Source organism: Hyla sarda, chromosome 5 (genome assembly GCF_029499605.1).
Source record: "Hyla sarda isolate aHylSar1 chromosome 5, aHylSar1.hap1, whole genome shotgun sequence".
Lineage (NCBI taxonomy): Eukaryota > Metazoa > Chordata > Amphibia > Anura > Hylidae > Hyla > Hyla sarda.
In genome coordinates this window covers 42,696,699-42,712,941 of record NC_079193.1, presented here as the reverse complement: position 1 = coordinate 42,712,941, position 16,243 = coordinate 42,696,699, and the positions used below count along the sequence as shown (strand labels likewise).

Below are 16,243 nucleotides of genomic sequence, written 5' to 3'. Positions count from 1 at the left end.
CAGTTCATCAGTACACTACCTACATGTATTTGAGTCCTACCTACATCAGTTCATCAGTACACTACATACATGTATTTGAGTCCTACCTACATCAGTTCATCAGTACACTACCTACATGTATTTGAGTCCTACCTACATCAGTTCATCAGTACACTACCTACATGTATTTGAGTCCTACCTATATCAGTTCATCAGTACACTACCTACATGTGTGAGAGTCCTACCTACATCATTTCATCAGTAAACTACCTACATGTATTTGAGTCCTACCTATATCAGTTCATCAGTACACTACCTACATGTGTGAGAGTCCTACCTACATCAGTTCATCAGTACACTACCTACATGTGTGAGAGTCCTACCTACATCAGTTCATCAGTACACTACCTACATGTGTGAGAGTCCTACCTACATCAGTTCATCAGTACACTACATACATTTGTGAGAGTCCTACCTACATCAGTTCATCAGTACACTACCTACATTTGTGAGAGTCCTACCTACATCGGTTCATCAGTACACTACCTACATGTGTGAGAGTCCTATCTACATCAGTTCTTCGCTACACTACCTACATGTATTAGAGGAGGGCTAGGTTTCTGTCACCCATGATGATCGGAGGAACATCATGATCACCAACAGTATGTTCTGAATCCTTCTTGTGTCAAATACTACGATGAACCGTGTCTTGCGTGAAAGGGGCATTTTTTCTAAAAAATTTTTGTTCACCGTTGATAGCAGTCTTTCCCGACCAGTGTGTCTCCAGTTCTTTCAAAACTACAACTCTCAGCATGCCCGGACAGCCTTTGGCTGTCCGGGCATGCTGGGAGTTGTAGTTTTGCAATAGCTGGAGGTACCCTGGTTGAGAAGTACTGGTCTATAGTATATGTTCACAAAGACGTGACTTAGCTTCCGGTATGAGAAAACATTTTTCAATGTTTCCAGTCTTTTGTAGCCATAATCCCAGCTTAGAATAATAAAACATAATGCCTATGACACTTACTAAAGGTTAACTGTCCTGAAGTTCATGTGAAGAACTCCTATAAGATAAGTTTTTGACAGCTACATCTGTCTCTGTTTTAAGAGAACGCGGGGGCCTCTCTCATTTTTGAGGAATATACTTATTATCTTGACACCAGACTAATAGCTTGACTTTTTCCCCCCCTAAATCCTCATGTCTTAGTCAAGTGCACCGATACATCGGGTACATGACTTTTCGGTAATTCCCTGTCATACATGTCTCTTTCAGCGGGGCGAATGTTTGGAAAGGTTTGTAGGGAGATTTAGAAAGTCATTTTACCAGAATCTTTTCAGCTATGTGTTAAACAATACATTTTTATCTTCATACTGAATTTTTTTTTCTTTACTTTGTACCAATAGTAAAACTCCTGGAGTACAATCTGAAGAATTTAGTGAAAGTTCGACCGAGAGTGAGGAGGACGAGGAGCAGCCTGAGCGACGTCAGGAGGGGAACACCGATCTGCCTTCAGAGTACTGGCAGATCCAGAAATTGGTTAAATTTTTAAAGGTAAAAAAAGTCAAGGACATATTATCATTATTTATTGGCTGTACAGCTTTAGGGTAGGGTCACACATTGCATATCCTAGTACATAGCAGTCATGCCTTCTCTCATAGACGTGAATAGAGGGGGTGTGGTGGCATTGGGCACAGAGCAGATTTCGCTCCATGCACAGAATGACAGGAGTGCCACAGCGTAGATCGCGGGGGTTCCCAGCGGCGAGACCCCCGCGATCTAGCATCTTATCCCCTATCCTTTGTATAGGGGATAAGATGATTTCAGCAGAGTACCCCTCTAAGGTTATGTGCACGTTGCATTAAATGTGCGGAATGTCTGCTGGAAGACAATGTCTTCCGGGCGGACATTCCTCAAATTTGCATGTTCAGGCAGCGCTTGGACCGCTCAGAAAAGTGCCGTCTACATAGTTGACAATGCATTTTCAAGCAGAATCCGCAGAAACAATGAACAGGTCCATTGTTTCTGCAGATGCCGATATCAGGATTTCCACAGCAGAAACATCTGGCGCGTAAATTTGCCCGTGTGCACAATACCACAGAATCCCATTGAAATCAATGGGACTCTGCTGCAGCGCAATTTCCGAGCTGAACATTTCCGTGGAATTCTGCCCGGAAATTCGTGAACGCGGCCTAAAGGTGTTTTCCCAAGATTTAAAGCTATCACCTATCCTTAGGAATTGTGGGTGGACAAGCAGGGCTTGTTGGTGGAGGTCACATGGCTGCTACCCCCACTGATCATGAGAACAGAGTAAAGCCAGCATTGTGCAAACTGAACCACCTTTTTATTTTCCTGATCTCTGGGGGGTCCCATCATTCAGGCCCCCACCAATCAGCTCGTTATTCCCTATCCTTTAAAAAGGAGATAACTTTAATCCTGGGATAACCCCAAAGTTTTTTCTAGTGACAAGCCCACTTTATGGAGGTTGTCCAGTTAAATTATTTTGAAGAAAAGTGCACAGACATATAGCCTTCGCTCCTTCTCTACTACACTATTATACTTTAGAGAGATTCTTTACAGCAGCCACATGGGCGTAGGAAACATAATATTGAGGGGACCCTACTGAAATCTATGTGTTTTAAAGGGGTTACTCCGGCTTTATACATCTTATCCCCTATCCAAAGGATAGGGGATAAGATGTATGATTACAGGGGTCCCGCCATCACGCCCCTTCCCATAGACATGAATAGAGAGGATGTGGCATGACGTCACTAGGGGGCGTGGCCTGAACGTCACATCCCCGTCTCGGAGGCAGCGTCCAGCAAATAATACCTATGGCTGCACTGACATTGTGGATGTCCCCAGCAGCGGTACCCCTGCAATCATACATCTTATCCCCTATCCTTTGGATAGGGGCTGAGATGTATAAAGCCGGAATACCCCTTTAAGGCATGCTCTGTGACAAGTAATACCTGTAACGAGGTCAATGTGCAGGAAGGAGGAGGACCTATTGTGAATGCCCTGATCCCATCTTATCTATATATTGGTGTCAGCTTTTACTGTAATCCTTTCTGTAATGATAAGGAGAAGCCTTCTGAAAATGTCAGTCTATTATTAGGCTTAGTGGCCAGAATTAAAATAGCAAGATTTGAGGATTTAAAGTTCCCACCACAGATTTTAGACCCTGCCGTGGTTTCGTTGTGGCTTTGTGACAGTTTTTTCTATTAAGAAATTCACAAAAATGGTTGGCTTTCTTTCTTATGGACCCGTCTCAACCGGACACTACACAGATGGCCTATTGATGTAAATGGGCATCACGTATCCTCTAGGAAGTAAAAAGGAAAATACTTTTATTTACTTACCAATAAAGTTCTCCTTGGCTGAGTTTTGGGCCTGTGTGTACACTTGGCATCATTTAGGTTAAGTCCATAGTGACTTTAGGAAAATGTTTCAGTGTTTGACGTCCCTGTAAATTTTAAAACATTGTAAGCAATTAGATATAAAATAAATGATAATCATGACAATTCAGCAACCGATCACAACAGGTCTCATATTTTCAGAACTATTTGAGAAATGAAACCTCAGCTGTGATTGGTCGCTGTGGGCAAAGCAGACACATTTTTCTCTCATGCAGATTAATACATTTGGGCCACTATGTTTTAAGAGGGTTCCATTTGGGTTCAGGTGTTTTTGATGATGAAATAGCTCTGTATATTGGACTTTACTTGCTGTCAGTAAGGCCAGAATGGCCAATGGAAGCTCTGAATATTGAGCAGGTGAGGTCCCTCTGATGTGCACAGTGGTGTCAATGTCCATTGGTAAACAGTCTAAATGTTAAAGTGTACCTTTTTATATTATGTAGAAGATAATGCTATTATATGTGTACAGAGCCCTGCTTGTCCCTTGTGCAAAGAGCCCTGCTTGTCCTCAGTGTACAGAGCCCTGCTTCTCCTCAGCGTACAAAGCCCTGCTTGTCCTCAGTGCATATAGCCCTGCTTGTCCTCAGTGTACAAAGCCCTGCTTGTCCTGTGTGTAGAGATCCCTTTTTGTCCTCAGTGTACAAAGCCCTGCTTGTCTTCAGTATACAGAGCCCTGCTTGTCCTCAGTATACAAAGCCCTGCTTGTCATCAGTGTGCAGAGCCCTGCTTGTCCTCAGTGCAAAGAGCCCTGCTTGTCCTCAGTGCAAAGAGCCCTGCTTGTCCTCAGTGCAAAGAGCCCTGCTTGTCCTCCGTGCAAAGAGCCCTGCTTGTCCTCAGTGTACAGAGCCCTGCTTGTCCTCAGTATACAGAGCCCTGCTTGTCCTCAGTGCACAGAGCCCTGCTTGTCCTCAGTGTACAGAGCCCTGCTTGTCCTCAGTGCAAAGAGCCCTGCTTGTCCTCAGTGTACAGAGCCCTGCTTGTCCTCAATGTCAGAGCCCTGCTTGTCCTCACTGTACATAGCCTTGCTTGTCCTCATTGTACAGAGCCTTGCTTGTCCTCAGTATACAGAGCCCTGCTTGTCCTCAGTGTACAGAGCCCTGCTTGTCCTCAGTGTACAGAGCCCTGCTTGTCTTCAGTGTACAGAGCCCTGCTTGTGCCCAATGTATTCAGCCCTGCTTGTCCACCCACACTTCCTGTATTTGGATCCCTCACAGAGACACACATAGAACAGCTGCAGTGACAAAATATACACATTTTTAACCAATGTATATTACAAATATGCATATAATAGTATTATTTACATTTTATAAAAAGTTTTTGTTAATGACAGGTACACTTTAAGGAAGACATAAGTGGTTTTCACCATTATTTATAAACACAGTGGTGAATGAGAGCTGTATATGGAACAGAGAATAGCAGCAACATCACTGCTTTTGTTGGTCTTGGTGGTCATGTGACTGGTTGTGACTGGTGACTTGATGCTGGAAGTAGGAGACTGAAGTTTGGTCTGACTAGACCCAGCACTGCCCTAATAGTGGTAATAGTCACAATTAGTGTCAAACTAATTTTCAGTAATTGTGTCTGAATCTGAACCTGGCAGCTCAGTCATTAACTGCTTTATGGTTTAATCACACGTACAGTATTCTGCGCAGATTTGATGTACAGGATTTCAAGCTGTGTTCAGTTTTCATTGAAATCTGCAGCAGAAAATCCTGCACATCAAATCTGCGCAGAATACTGTATGTGTGAATAGACCCTAAGGGTACATTTACACTTACAGGTTTGATGCTGCAGATTTCAGTGTAAACTAATTGATTGAACACAGCATCAAATCTGCTGCAGCAAATATGCAGCATATCCTGTCAATGGAGTATGTGGTAGATTTTCCATAGAGGAAATTCTGCTGCCCAAAATCTCCCGTGGAGTGCCAGACCCAATTCAAACTCAAGCAGAAAAACATGCAGCTATCTAGCAATACAATCCGCCTGTATGAACGAGCCCTAAGGGTCATTTCACATGTCCAGTTTTTGCAGCAGATTTTGGTGCCCATTGACTACAATGGGTAGCAAAATCTGCTGCCACAAACCTGCAGTAATAAATAAGGACCTGTGAACTGACCCCCAAAGCCTTGTTCACATGGTGGAATTTCTGAGCATAATCCGGTAGAAAAATTCCCCTTGGAAGTTCCGCTTCATCAGAGTCCCATTATTTTCAATCTAATTCTGTTGCACTGTGCACACAGCAGAGTTTCCACACCTGAAACATCTGGTGGGAAAACATCAGTTCTTTCTGCAGAATCCACTTGAAAATATATTACTGTCTATAAAGTGTCTAGTGTAGTCCTGAATGGTCCTAGCACTGACATGTTCTGCTGGTGTCCACTGTCTGCGGAATATCTGGAAATTTTCCATCCAGATATTCTGCAAAAAGTCATTTGTGAGAACATAGCATTAGGGTCTCTGGTTGGCTTATTATAACTAATAGGGTAGGCAGGGATAGGGCAGGAGGAGGTTTTAAAATTCTCCTGCTGTACCAGGCTTCTAGATCCACAAAACAAGATGTGAATGCATCCTAACATTGACCAACAATGGAAATTATAGATTGCAGCTAGCCTAGATTTCTATGTGCAACAAAGAAGGGCAGCTGCTGAAGTGGCAGGATCATCAAGAGTTGTACGTCTACTATTGAATCTGCTGAATCCAATCGCATTGGGACTTAACTGAAGACCAGAGTGAAACGCCGGTCCTAGGGTACGAATACACTAGGTTCCTACCCCCTTTAATCGTCTCCGTCAGCACCCCGCCAACATATACTGTAAACAGCTGCAGCGGACCCCATTCACTTCTATGGGAAAAAAGTGTCTTCTAGTGACTTTTTTCGGGACATATGCGCTATTTCAAAAGCACAGCTGCCCCCGTCATGAGTCCACTCCCGTTAACAGTATACTTCGGCATACAGTTTTCGGTGGGATGCCGACAGATACAATTAATAGGGGTAAGAACGTAGTGGATCATACCTTAGTAGATTCCCTCCTATGTGCCTACAAAAAGATAAAAAAATAACCTTACTTTGGTCATGAAAAAGAAGCCATAGAAACCATGATGATAGTATAGTAGACACAGCCAAACCAGGTCTGGTCCTGGAGGCCCCAAATACCCTGGGTCTTAATATTTTGTCTTTGCGCTGTCACTGGAGCCGCTCGGTGACATTTATTATCCCTAAAGTTAACACTAAAGAGTTTGTTATTCCAATTATTATTATTTGCAGAAAAAATTAGCAAAAATGTTCCAGAGAAGTGTGTGAGGGACGGATGTGTTCACCGCTCTCGGTTTGGAGACACTATTTAAAGACTCTGCTAAATGAGACAAGACAAACATTCACATTAGAGAGAGAGAAAAAAATCCATCTAAAAAGTCTTTTGGACACATGGAGACAGGTCGGGGAGTTTCTGGAACTCATTATTGCGGAACACTGTTTGCCATTTGTAATTATGTTCAGTATGGAGGAAAATATCAGAAACACTTCAGCAATATTGTTTTTGGTCTGGGTGCAGGAGGCGACTCTCAAACTGCACATGAAGTTATAGGAAATTAATGATTTGAATCTGGGAAGTTGAGATGAAACTCTGGGAAACTAAGAAGTTGAAGTACATTTCCACACAAGTATTACTGTTCAGAGATGTAGATTACGTGGACCAGGCAAGGATCTGAATAAAATATGAATGAAGGAGCTACAAATGGACCTGAATTTAATTTAATCTTTTTTTCCCCCCAATTTAATGAAGCACAGGACAGAGGTAATTTATTATCATAACTGACAGCTTCAATTATAAAAAGTCCTTTATCCCTTAAAGGGGCTGTCCACCATAAGGTGAATTTAGTACTTACCTGCCTGGCAGTAATGGACATGCTTAGGAAAGATCTGTACTTGTCTTGGGGCTAAATGGCTATGTTGTGAGTCCACATAATGCTGCTGCTTTCTTTTTGTGAAATAGCTATTTCTTGTAGGAGTTCCCTTATTCTAACGACAAGTCCCAGGATTCCTTGATTGTAAGTGTGAGGTCCCTTACCTCCCTCCCACACATCAGCCACCCCACCCATTGGAGCACAGATGAGATGCTTTGCATGCTGTGCTGTGATTGAAACTACAATTCTCTGCAGCCGTGTGGAGAATGATGGCCCTCCCACCCAGCTGTCGCTCCACCCATTGAAGCACAGACAGACTCTCTTTCAACACCTGACTAGAGATGTAATGTCTTGGGCTGCACTGCAACCTGGGAAAACTTGAGATGACAGTCATTTTGTATGATGCTAAAAATAAACATCTGGGCAAAGATCACATAAGAAGTGCGAGACCAGTCTTCAAACACAGATACAGACACTATATCATGAACTACACTATCTTTACAGCAGCTTTAGCATAAACAGAAAAAAATCCTGGAATTATGCAGTGTTTTCCAGTCTTTAGGCAACCTTTGGCTTTCCACGCATGCTGGGAGTTGTAGTTTTGCAACAGCTGGAGGCACCCTGGTTGGAAAACACTCTCCTAAGGTGCTAGTGGTTATATTGCTTTTCTTCTATGAAGCAAGAAAGGTGATGTCCAAATGTTCACTAGCATTGTTCACCAGTTCTTGCTATGCACCAGCTTTAATATGAGTTTTAGATACTTTTTGCACCTTCCTAGACAACAATTCTGATCTAAAGTCAAGCAAGAGGAGGAGTAAAGAAAAGTGTCTAACATGAGAAGCAGCAAATCTATCAAACCACTATCTGATACTGAAGACTACATTTGCCCCAGTCTTTTAATGCTTATGAGAGTTGACCCCCCTGTTATAACACAGCGATATTCATAAGCCCCATAGAGAATGAATAGGGTGGTTGTTGAGCATGCACGCTGTGCCCCATTCATTTGCCCTTTGTTTGACTGATTGGTGGGAGTCCCAATGGCCGGACCTCTACCGACCAGCTATATATCACCTATAAATAGTGTATTCGAAGTGCAAAAGTAGGGACTTTGAAAGTTATGTATATAATACAACTTATTATGAAGATGCAAAGTTCTGTGCTAGTGTTCAGTTTCAATCTTGAGAATCTCACCCAATAAGGCTCTGTACCGATGTACTCCTTTTCATACTGCTGTCCAGATGATGTGGATGTAGCAATGTCCTTGCAGGTAATGCTTGATAGTCCGAGTTTGGGGAGGTTTGGGAGACAGCCCCAGTCGGCGATGTCTCGACCTAAAACTTTCCCTCTGAAGTCCGTGTGTTTGGTTCGAGTGACGTCACTACAGTGAATCTGAAGGGTCAGAAAGGCTTCTCAAGATTGAAACTCTGAACACTAGCACAGAACATTGCATCTGCATAGTAAGTTGCATTATTTACATAACTTCTCAAAGTCCCTATTTTTGCGCGTTGAATACACTATTTATACAAATTTCAACCTTTTATATGGTAAATAGGGAACCATATATTTTTCGCATAGCAGCAAATAGGGCATATACTACCTTGAAAAGTACTGTGTAGTTTTATATATATATATATATATATATATATATATATATATATATTATTTTAGATATCACCTATTCTCTGGATAGGGGTAACCTCTCTAAAAAAGTGTTTAAGACCCTACCATAAGTACTCTGGTCATACCTGCAAGACATTACTCATAATAGTACCAATAATTTCCATGTAGTAGTCCTACCTGTAGTAATAGTCCTACCTGTAGTAGTAGTTGTACCTGTAGTAGTCCTACCTATAGTAGTGGTTGTACATGTTGTAGTGGTTGTACCTATAGTAGTCCTACCTGTAGTAGTCGTTGTACCTGTAGTACTAGTCATACCTATAGTAGTCTTTTCTGTATTAGTAGTTGTACCTTTAGTAGTCCAACCTGTATTAGTAGTTGTACCTTTAGTAGTCCTACCTGTATTAGTCATTGTACCTTTAGTAGTCCTACCTGTATTAGTAGTTGTACCTTTAGTAGTCCAACCTGTATTAGTAGTTGTACCTTTAGTAGTCCTACCTGTATTAGTCATTGTACCTTTAGTAGTCCTACCTGTATTAGTAGTTGTACCTTTAGTAGTCCAACCTGTATTAGTAGTTGTACCTTTAGTAGTCCTACCTGTATTAGTCGTTGTACCTTTAGTAGTCCTACCTGTATTAGTAGTTGTACCTTTAGTAGTCCTACCTGTATTAGTAGTTGTACCTTTAGTAGTCCTACCTGTATTAGTAGTTGTACCTTTAGTAGTCCTACCTGTATTAGTCGTTGTACCTTTAGTAGTCCTACCTGTATTAGTAGTTGTACCTTTAGTAGTCCTACCTGTATTAGTAGTTGTACCTTTAGTAGTCCTACCTGTATTAGTAGTTGTACCTTTAGTAGTCCTACCTGTATTAGTAGTTGTACCTTTAGTAGTCCTACCTGTATTAGTAGTTGTACCTTTAGTAGTCCTACCTGTATTAGTCGTTGTACCTTTAGTAGTCCTACCTGTATTAGTCGATGTACCTTTAGTAGTCCTACCTGTATTAGTCATTGTACCTTTAGTAGTCCTACCTGTAGTAGCAAACAACAACACACTTGTACCACTATCCCATGCTTCTCCTTTTTCCCCTGTCATGTAACATCCCGGTTGCTTCCAGTGTCTATTTCTTATCTAGACCATTAGAGATTGGCACAGAAGGAATATGTCTCGGCAGGCTCGCTCTGTTACTGATCGCTCTGGCCCTGTGCAGGGCTCAGTGCAGGACCTGTCAGTCTACGTGTAAATAATTTCTCCAGCACTTGTCACTGCCAGAGGCAGACTTCTTGCTGAGGACGCAGGTGACTTCTTGCCTGAATCTGAAGCCAGTGCTCTCTTTAATGCATAATATTTTCTGGAAGTGACCTAGACTGTTACATGTCTGTGTATGTTTTGGGTGATGACAGATTTCCATCATCTTAGTCATGTCACATAGAGGACCTTTAGGCGGCTTCTTGGCACTTACTATTGCTAGGGGATGTCCTAACCTTTCATCTTTCTTTCACCAGTGCTGTTTTTATAAGCAATATGGCAACCAATAGCTTGGTTAACATGTCAAATAATTGGAAGAAAAGAAGAGTAGCATAGTAATAGGGATTGGGTTATGGGTGAAAAGTATGTGAACGCACAATAAGGGTAGGGTCACATGTGCCATGTTTTGCTGTATATTTGCTGCAGCGTATTTTCCTACCCATTGCAAAGTCAGCTGCATATTTTGCTACCCATTAACTTTAATGGGTAGGAAAATATGCAGCAGCAAATATAATGTACAGTAGTTTGCTGACCTGACACTTGCTTTAAGTGGCCGGGATTGGAGATAACTCTGATACCGATCATTTAACTGTATAGTTCAGTGTTTCCCAACCAGGGGGCCTTCAGCTGTTACAAAACCTAGTTTTTCAACAGCTGGAGACACATTGGTTAAGAAACACTGGTCTAAATGCCACAGTAAATAGCGATCATGGCATCTTGGGGTTAGAAGATGTGTGCTGGTTCCCTCTGGCCCCTGTTCACCTACCTTCCTTGAAAAGTTGTCATGGGGCCTCCGTGGCTTCCATGATATTACTCCCCCCTCCCCCTGTGATCTCCCAAACAAAGCCTATGCTGCTTCTGCCCATTGAGGGCACCACAACATGTTTATTTAAGGTGGAGTATTCCTTTAACTACATTACAAATTTCTTTATATTGTTACTTAGTGATTCCTAAAACTCAGGAATCCAATTTAAATGAACATCAGATGTTAATAAAAATATGATACTCTCCTGATATTTTGCAGTTCACACTGATGTGTATGAGATAGCGGTGGGCACATTAATCCAATGTCATCCCAGCAGGCCTTTGACTTTAATGGATTGATGGTAGTTTAGTAGGCAATGTTCAATCCCATTCGGGGTCCGTTCGACACTTTTTTGTGTGCAAATGGCCTCAAAGCGGGTCGGAGCCCAACTGACTCCATCGGGTCCTGACGGATCCGATTGACTTGAATGGGGTCTATTGGGCATCTGGTAGTTTACCGGAGGAAAAAAATAGTGCATGCACATTTTTTTTTCCTGCTAAAGTCCCATCATTACGACAGAAAAGCCGACAAAGCTCCATATAGCAGAGCCCAACGGCAATGTGAAAGAGGCCTTAGCGACTATGTATGATTCATTTCCCAAACATATTCTTTGTCTGTGCGGAACATAAATGCATCATCTGCTACACTTTTGAGTCCCCGACAGACAAAGTATATATTGCACAGAAACGGGGTGTGAATGGCTCCCTTCACATCCCTACGTTCTTCAGTTGCTACCCCAGCCTTTCCGTCATGGACAGCATTTGATCCACCATGCATCAGTAAAACCGATGATCAGTAAATATCAGAACATAAATCTCTCCCAGCCAGGTGCACAGACACATGAATCTCATGTAGACGTACAGATAGGAGGCAGCTGCTGGAGCCAAGAACAAAGGAGCAAACTCATATGTGTTTGTTAACTTCCAGTATTTTCTTTTACTGTTCTAACATAGACAGATTAATTGAAAATCAAGCTGCCTGCTTGTGTCGTGTTGTGATAAGCTGCTTTAAATAATGTAGATTCCAAAATATCCAGAGTGAAAACATAACTTAAGCATTTGGCCTTATAAGAAAAAATGGAAGCCAGTATACCTAACAAGTGTCATATGGAGCTGGAAGGAGATAGTGCCATACCACAGGCAATCAGGCCGGCCGTATTGATGAACTGTTATATCGGCTCGCACATGCTTTTAATTATTCGCTGAAGAATAAGTAATGCACACTTGCCCAAGCTAACAAAAAGTTTTGGCGTGCTCGATGCTGGAAAAAAAAAACTGTTCATGATATATGAACTAGAAAGTTTAGTCCTCAAAGAGCTACCTTAGAGCAGCAATGCGGTTTAGCTGATCTCACTAGCCAGAGCTTGAAAGTTGTCAATTCACTTGCTTACAGTGGACGCAAGCATAGAAAAATAAGATGTAGTATTGAAACAATTACTTAATGGGAAATCTCGCCTTCCATGGTTTCCCAAACTATGATCCAAGCTTAAACACAGTGCTATGGTGAACTGAAGGGTTCTTTGTTTAAAAAAGACAACAACAAAGAAGTACTACAATACTTTAAAATACATAAGATTCTGATCGTTCAAGGGGGTCTGCCCGAACCACCAAACAACCCCCCCCCCCCCCGCAATCTTCAGAACAAGGTCCCATCTCTACTTGTGCATGGAGGGGCGTGTTGTCACAAGCTCCATGCTTTCTCTTTAACAGCGCCGGAGATACACAAGCGCGGTACTGTTGTATCTTTGGTGCTCTCATAGTACAAGGAGCAGACATACCACTCCATGTGAAGGAAGAGACGGGGCCCAAGGTAAAGATTGTGAGGGGCTTCAGAGGTCAGACTTCCATGATCAGAAACTTCCCTGTACCAACGCAGAGTAAAAAAATGGTGCAAATTTTGCCCACAAGCCACATCTTTGCACAAAAAATGTTGCCCAATCTTCCACTTTGTGCATAAAATTTTAGCAAAAATTATGCTAGCGCAAAAATGCGATTTTGCTACTCTGTGTTGACGCAAGAAATGATAAATCCCCCCCATAATGTGTTCTCAGTGGAAAGAGTGCCAGATTCTCAACATGCCCGATCTTTCTTTCCCCTCAATATCATCTGTCGATAAGGCTCCTCAGTCCACTGGTCCAGCTAAAGTTTAGCTGACTTTTCATGTATGGACATTTTGAAATAGATAATACATGTGGTTTAAATCATGTAAGACAGCGCCTTCACAACAAAGGTGGTCATAGCTGACATCAGCTCCCTGTGCATCCCCTATTCCCACCTTTGCAGAGTGGCTGCAGCAAAGTGATCCCAGTGACTAGATCCTGAGTGGCTATACTCATGTATGCTTTGCCTTCCTCTAAGTCGAGAAAAGGTCCTAGTGACTAGGAACCTCCTTTACATCAAAACATTACGGTGATCGTGGGCCATCCGAAATCCTATGGTTGGCCGCATGGTGTACAAGCCTGATTTACAACCAGATGAGTTTAATAGAAGAATATATAGAGTTTTAGTAAAATATTCTGTATAGCTAGTAATTTATTCATGTATATATTATATACTTAAGGTGGACATGAGCTATCTCTTTATATACCCTCATACATATTAATCACTGAAAGGGACCACTCACTGGACTCCTGAGCATAGAATGAGAAGATTATTTAATGAATACATAACAAGATTTACTGAATCCTTTCCTAACAAACAATATATATATATATATATATATATATATATATATATATATATATATCTGCTCAACCTCTTTTACTCTGTAACATGATGCCAGTAGATTGAATAGCGTTTTCAACAAGATCACTTCCCTTTCATTAGAAAAAGCTATAACAGAGTTTGTCTGATGATAACACCTCAATGACTCTTTACTTTTTAATTAATGTTTAGATTAGCTCATTAGAACCAAAAAGCGACAAAATAGCAGTCAGATACAAGGACTCAAAAGTAACGTTTAAACAAGGCTTCTCCTGTCTTTATTATATACATCGTGAAGGCTAATCCATATACACAAAATAAATTTTGCTTGTTCAGCTCTTACTATACAGGTATAACTTCCCTGTCTATACAGGTGGCTTACAACCAGCCACCCAACAAAACAGCCAACAAATATGTTACCCACACAGGTTATAATGTTCCCTTATAAAGCTGCAAACCTCTATATTAAACGTTCATCAGTTGTTTAGGTTCCTCACAGCTTCCCTTGCAGACTGACTCTCACCTAGTTTCAAAGCCCAGTGAAAAGCTGTCTTCAGGACCAGTGCTGATCTGGACTAGTCTAAAACCATGAACTGGCCCACAAAGGGGGTGAAGGACCCCACTATTAAGCCTGCCTTTTATCTAATAAAAATTCTGGCCTAATAACAGGACTTACCAATGTACCTAAATCTCGCCAGAGATTTTAACTCTTTTTGGATTTCTCATTTGTAACTAAGCTTTCCCTGCATAAGACATGCGCTTCTTGAAATCCACATTCAACTGGTACCCTAGGGAAATAAAACGTTTTCCGACGACCATTCCTTTTATTGTCTCACAATGTATATATTATACTCGGCACATCAGTTTCTGTCTTTTTTATGAACCAGCAAAAAATACTTTATTCATTGTGGTATTTCACAGAATACATATGCCATGGCTGGGGTCCATGTTCTTTACCAAGATACCACGACCCACAGAATTTCTACTGAATATAAACCTGATAGATTCCACGATCAAGTTCCAAAATTGTATGTTCCAAAGATCGTGTTTCAAAGTGTTTAATAACATCAACATGCTGGTTTTGTGTGAAGAGAACTGACAGCAGAGGGTTTTCATGTTGAGTAATATGTGCGCCCCACCACTGGAAACCTCTTGTATTAGAATCGTTGCTGTAGACCTCATGTTCTAGAACACATGAAACCATTTTACTGTGGTTTGCTTGAAAATCGAATATTAGGCTGTGTAAGCAATTTGCAACAAAGCAAAAACGTATTTAGTATTTTATATTCTAATTCAGATATTAAAACATGGTACAAATAAGGGATGCTTTGTTCGGAGCTGCTTGTTTTTTTTTCCTTTTTTAATCCTATGTGACAGGCATTAGCGTTTAATAGATAGAGTGGGAATGAAACATGCAACCGCGGCTGAGAACAGCTTTTCTCCATTGGACAAGGCTTACTGGACTTTTCACAATATAAAAAGAGTATAGACACCTGGTTTAGATCTATCGTGGTGTTGTATGCAAATAACCCAATCAAAATGTTGCTTTCCCATGATGCATTTCCAGGCTTTTTTTTCCCACCTTCTGTTTGCTCTTAGGAAATTCGAAACGTGTGTTCGCTCTTAGGTTTGTCAACACGTTGTGCGTTGTCTGTCTTGCTGTAATAACTAAATCACTGTAGATTTCTACTGTGGAACTAAGAACAGTATTAGAAAACAAAATCTCTTGCATAAACTGTGGACCCCTGCCCAAACAATATTTTGGTTCTAATACTTTAACGAAGAGTTAATGACAGCATTTTGGCCTAGAGGTTGCCTGCTGTTTTCAAGGGCTGCATTCAGTTTTGGATAAGAAATCATTGCAGCATTACTGTGTATAGGAGGAAACGATTAGGGTGAGATATTCCAAAGGTTTCTTAAATTTTTATTTTGTAATATCGTGCCAGAAATTCTTAACTTTTTCCATTTGGCGCTGCGGTTAAAAGTTCATTCTGAAGTCTCTAATTTTGTAATAAATTAAGATTTTCATACAAAGTGGCTACTTGTTGGCTTGTTAGGTCTACATGAGAGCAGCCAGGTGTTGCATTTATCACCTCTCCACAGTATTGATAATAAATATGTGATCACTGGGGGGACAGAATGCCAGGACCCCCTATAATCAAAAGAACAGCAATCCCCAAGTGTCCCTTGTGAATGAAGCAGGAATGCGCTTGCATGACCACCTCCAAACAAATTCACACAATCGGCTATCCCTTTCGGTCAGATAGTAGTGAATGGAGTAGTAGCCATGCCGATGTGCTGCTGCTTTAACATTTTTCTTAACTGGCTTTCTGTGTCCTGTAAAAAATTATATAATTTTTTTTATGCAAAAGAGCATAACAGAATATCGTTTTTGCATCCAGAAAATGAACTGGCCCAACAGGCATGTTTTCATCTATGGGCATTTTTGTATTTATGTCCATAATATGTCAGTTTGTTGGTATTAGATCTGGATTAGCTCCATGCTGGATCCGTTATTTTTATGTCTGCAATTATTCTTAGATATGATCTAAAATACAATTCAGTATTGTCCAAGCTC

The 16,243-nt window shown here is 41.2% G+C and overlaps 1 protein-coding gene across 2 annotated transcripts in view; it reads left to right on the top strand.

Annotated features, from left to right (window-relative positions):
• The window catches only part of ODAD2 (outer dynein arm docking complex subunit 2), a 185,995-nt gene that overhangs the window by 46,156 nt on the left and 123,596 nt on the right, over positions 1-16,243 (top strand). For both annotated transcript variants that reach the window (XM_056519385.1, XM_056519386.1), the window contains exon 10: positions 1,381-1,528. In XM_056519385.1, the coding sequence (XP_056375360.1) occupies positions 1,381-1,528 (148 nt within the window). The remainder of the gene's footprint in view (positions 1-1,380; positions 1,529-16,243) is intronic.